General features: G+C 38.0%; 1 protein-coding gene across 1 annotated transcript; it reads left to right on the forward strand.

The window, feature by feature from the left end:
• Positions 1-3,939: 3,939 nt before the first annotated feature.
• Positions 3,940-4,857, forward strand: LOC307130078 (olfactory receptor 51I2-like; the record flags this gene model as incomplete). Its single annotated transcript, XM_079822950.1, has 1 exon — positions 3,940-4,857. The coding sequence occupies one exon, from the start codon at positions 3,940-3,942 to the stop codon at positions 4,855-4,857; it is 918 nt and encodes a 305-aa protein (XP_079679076.1).

The raw sequence follows: 4,857 nt of genomic DNA on the forward strand, positions 1-4,857 counted from the left end.
CTAGAATGAAATGGTCTGTTTTTGCCTTATTTGGAAGGGTCATGAATATTAATGTGGAGTTCTGCTCTGATTGGCTGTTTCACTGCGCGGCTAATTTCAGTAGCTTCAGTGACAACACATCATGACAATGGAGAGATTATGCATCCAACCTTATATGTTTGGTCCTGTTTCTGATGAAGATGCAGATTTTGAGGAACAACCAATTGTTTTGAGATTGGAAATGGACGCTTCTGAGTGGTAAGTTTAGTCTTTATTTTCAGTAAGAACCTGCAAAACGTAACATCAGTACTATAACTTGAGCCTACATGTGAACTAGCATATAACATTAACTTTACACGTTAACTCATAACGTCAGAAGTCACAACTTTGTTTTTTAGCATTATAAAAATATTTTAATTATTGTAATGTGTCATCGTAGTATTTTACAATGATAGGTTCTTCACTTTGAATCACAAACTCTAAACAGCAAACTGGGTAGTGAGTAAATATGTTGTTTGTACAGTACAGTAAAGTTTTTTTTTTAACAAATTGACTAGATGCCTTGCCAAATGACTATCGTTTCAACTTAAGTGGTGGCGAAGGTAACGTTAGTTAGAAGGATCGAGTGAGCTATCTGTAAGCAACTAAACTAACATAGTTAGCTGCTGAGTTATGTGTTGTTGATGAAATATAGGCTAAATTATAATTTTATCTTACAAAAGGGATTGCCATCTGTATCTACGGTTGTATTTTGTAGATTTATATGACAACACTGGCAGGAAATAATATTAACTTTTGTCATTTGACATTTGTCATACTGTTATGTGTGCGACTTGGAGTTTCCTATTGTTACTGTACTAGCATCTTGCATTGGATCTAGACAACACAGGGGATATTATCGTTAATGTTGTCTCACTAAGAAACTTTCAATTTATCAGAAATTGTTTAGACAGTCAATAAGTGGATACAATCACTACTTACTGCTTGTGGGAATATAGTTGGAATTGCCCCCTTCTCCAGTATCAGACGCTGAGCGAAGCCTGTTTGACATTGTCCCAAGTTAGAAAAACTATCCGTGGTGAAATGGGCCAAGCAAACGAACAACTTTGAATTAAATTGTTGCGGTATCCAGTTATAGATAAACATCAACCATGCCTGTTGACAGTTTTGTTCTTTGGGGAGAGTATTCTGTCACGGTGTGACTTTTCCTGGGGCGGAACCATAGTGGCAGAGATTTGTTCCGCCCTGATCAAACACCACTACTTCCGGGTTCCCGTCCCCGCGCAAAAAATCATAGAGAATCGGCGGCAGGTGCTCTAATAAACAGCGCGATCTCCGGATTGGGTGAAGGGGAGGTAGGAGGAGTACAAAGAGGGCCTCCAGAAGTCAGTCGGAGTCAGTCGTTGCAGCGGTCACACACAGCCGCAGCTGTTAGTTCCGGGTCGGGCTCAAGCTGAGCGTGGTGGTAGCCGCTTCCAGCCGTTGCGGCGAGAGGATCTGGGCATCTGGGCAAACAAAGGATAACACGAGGTGGATATTGTGGACTGAGCGATCAAAGATCCGGAGAGCTAAAAAGAGAAGAAAAGAGACGAGGCTGAGTATAATACAGACCGAGTTTTACATTGTGATTCAAGTGTCAAGTGTGTGTCCGATTCTGAGAAGTTACATGCAGGACAGTTGCCGGAAGTGCTAATGAGCAAATCCCTTCGGGAGAGAGAGCACAGCAGTCAGGACGCGAGCCAGCCACTGGAAGAGAGAACAAGACGAGCACACGGGTTGATCAATGTGTGAGTACCCTGAGAAACGTATACAGTAACAACTTCATCGGAAGTTTATCATCTGTGAGCCTTGTGACGTTGAAACTAGGAAAACGAGTGGCCCCACCGCGGAGAGTGAGCGTGGGAGAGCCAGAGACGGCGGACAGTGAAAGCCGCCGGGGTGGTGTAGCAGCAACGTCCTTTTCGTTGGTTCTTCGCTATACCAGCGCTTCAGCGATAATTTTTTACATTATGGCAAGACAAAGAACTAAGGAGAGAACTAAGAGCTAAAATACATGCGGGAGATAATTAACAGAATTGAGAACAGGTGTAGAACTTAGAAACCATGGAAAAACAAGGAACTAGAACTCAGACCTTGTCCACACCAATACATTTCCATTTGAAAACACATCTTATTCTCTCCGTTTTGATCTTTCGTCCACATTGAGACAGCATTTTTGTCATCGAAGACAGAGCTTTTTGAAAACACTCTCCCAAGTGGATAAATTGTCAAACGATGACACATGTTTAGTGATGTGACACATATTGAACCCATAGATATAGTTATACTGGCATGGTTGTGCCTGCTATATACTTTCATAGTGTTGCTAAAGAGAAATTTTCCTTTGTACAGTCTTTCTATTGCATTCCGGCGAAGATGACTGCAAATGTATTTGCAATTGCTGTCCTGCGGCAAAGCATGAGGACAATTGCATTTCAGACCATGTGATTTTGAGTGCAACCTGGCAGCGACACTGAGTGGCGGGACATTTTGCTAATAAAATTATCGTGCCAGAAGAATAGCATGAGAATTGTATTATGTCTGCTCTCTTTTTATCTGTGAACTTTTTACAGATTGTGAACTTTTAGAATGTTTTACGCATACGCGGTAAGGTGATTTAAGCATTTTCAGATATTTCAATGTGAATTAGCAATTTTTGGAATACGCTAGTGTGGACAGGGAGCGTTTTGAAAAAGAAAAAAAAGAAAGAAAAATTCCAAATGTATCCATCTACAATTTTCTAATGTAGATCCAGCCTCAGGCAGATGGAGAATACCGTAATAATAATAATAATCGTAATAATAATAATAATAATAATAATTGCATGAATATTTAAATCACTTGCATTTACTTGAGGTGTTTGGCCAATCACAATGCACTGGGTCAGCTGGCCAATCAGAGCACTCTGAGCTTTTCGGAAGGAGGGGCTTTGTAAAAATCAGCATGTTTTAGACAGACTGGGAATAGAGGAGCTGCAAAAATGTACAGTATGTGATTTTTTTATTTTTTATTTTAAATTAAAGCATGTTAACCTTTTCTATTACACCCAATAATCAAAATAATGAACTTAAAATAGCATCATATGACCCCTTTAATGCGGCATGGCGCAGACTGATGACTGCCACGTCACAATCATGTGTGCCATCAAAGTACAGAGTGCAAGACAAAACCAGCTGCCTGCGTCAACTGAAATTATAATTTATTTGTCTTTCAATCTTTCAATCTGCATGTATTTCAGTCTTTCGACGCAGGCCACAACAACTTCGCCAGGCTTTTTGTTCCCTGGCCAGACCCATCCAGTCTCTGCCGATGTGTTGTCTGAGCGAGTACCGCATGCTTTCCTTTGCTGTTACAGTATGTCCTGTTGCATAATAATTATAATAATAATTGAACTGTCTATTTTTAGTCTGCCATGATCTATTTGATTAATTAGTTTCTAGGGAAATCAAATCAATAGGGTTTTGTGTCCTTTATGCAAAATAAGCCTATCAGCGGAGACTTCTGAGACATGCAAAATATATAAAAAAGTGAACCTGTGCTGGTGACCCACAGTTATTCAAGCACAATAAATGAGGAAGCATTGGTGGTCATTTCAAGGTGTATTAGAGTAGGTATTTAAATTGTGCAATGTCTTTTTTATGATACTGATTGTACTTTTGCCTGATATTGATTGAAAAAATAATTTTAAAGTTGTTGACACTTTGCATGTATACTGTTGATGATATATCACACAGTATTTGTGAAGAAGGTAAGGTATCATGAAGTAATAAATTGAACCTTACTGAATCCGAATTGTATATGTAGAATATAAAAAAACAAAGTTGATAACATATTGCTCATGTTTAAAATGTGTATAAATCATAAGATCTTTGTCTGTTGTCTTAACTCAGGTCATTGAAGGCTACATTTGCTTATCAGAAAATGGAAAATGGAACATATTTTTATTTCATGTTGTTTGAAAATCTTGGGAACATAAGATATGCTTTCTTCAGTTTAGGGTTTATTCTATACTGTGCTATCACACTATTTAATGCCATTGTTATGCTTGTAATATATCTGGAAAGGACTTTACACCAGCCAATGTACATTCTGATTTCATGTTTGTCTATCAACTCTATATTTGGAACAGCTGGCTTTTTCCCAAGAACACTGACAGACTTGCTTTCTGATACACACTCAATCTCCCGTGAAGCATGTGTCTTACAGTCTTATGTCATTTTCACATATGCAGCAAATGAGAATACAATATTAATGTTAATGGCATTTGACAGATTTGTTGCAATCTGTAAACCTTTACAGTATCACAACATATTTACACCAAGGTTTCTAACTGTTTTAATATTTATAATCTTAACTTATCCAATGATTTCTCTTGGTATTTCTGCTATTTTGACTTCCAGACTGACATTATGTGGTAAAAACTTGTTTAAGGTGTACTGTCACAACTTTGAAATGGTCAAACTGTCTTGTGCAAACACTGCTGTTAATAATATCATGGGATTTTTTATATTGATCACAACTGTAATCATTCCATTAAGTTTAATATTATATTCTTATGTAAAAATTCTAATAATTTGTCGAAGAAGCTCATCACAAGTCAAAGGCAAAGCTTATCAAACTTGTATTCCACACATCGTGATTCTTTTGAATTTCTCAATTGCCATTATTTCTGAGGTCACTTTGAGTCGGCTTGTGACTTTACAACTTCCTATGTGGTTGTCAGTTTTACTTTCACTTGAATTTCTTGTTATACCACCCATCCTGAACCCTCTTGTTTATGCTTTAAACTTGCCTGATATTCGCAAAACAATTATCCGTCTTATGAATGGATCCAGGTAA

This window comes from Gobio gobio (assembly GCF_949357685.1).
Source record: "Gobio gobio genome assembly, chromosome: 8".
Taxonomy (NCBI): domain Eukaryota; kingdom Metazoa; phylum Chordata; class Actinopteri; order Cypriniformes; family Gobionidae; genus Gobio; species Gobio gobio.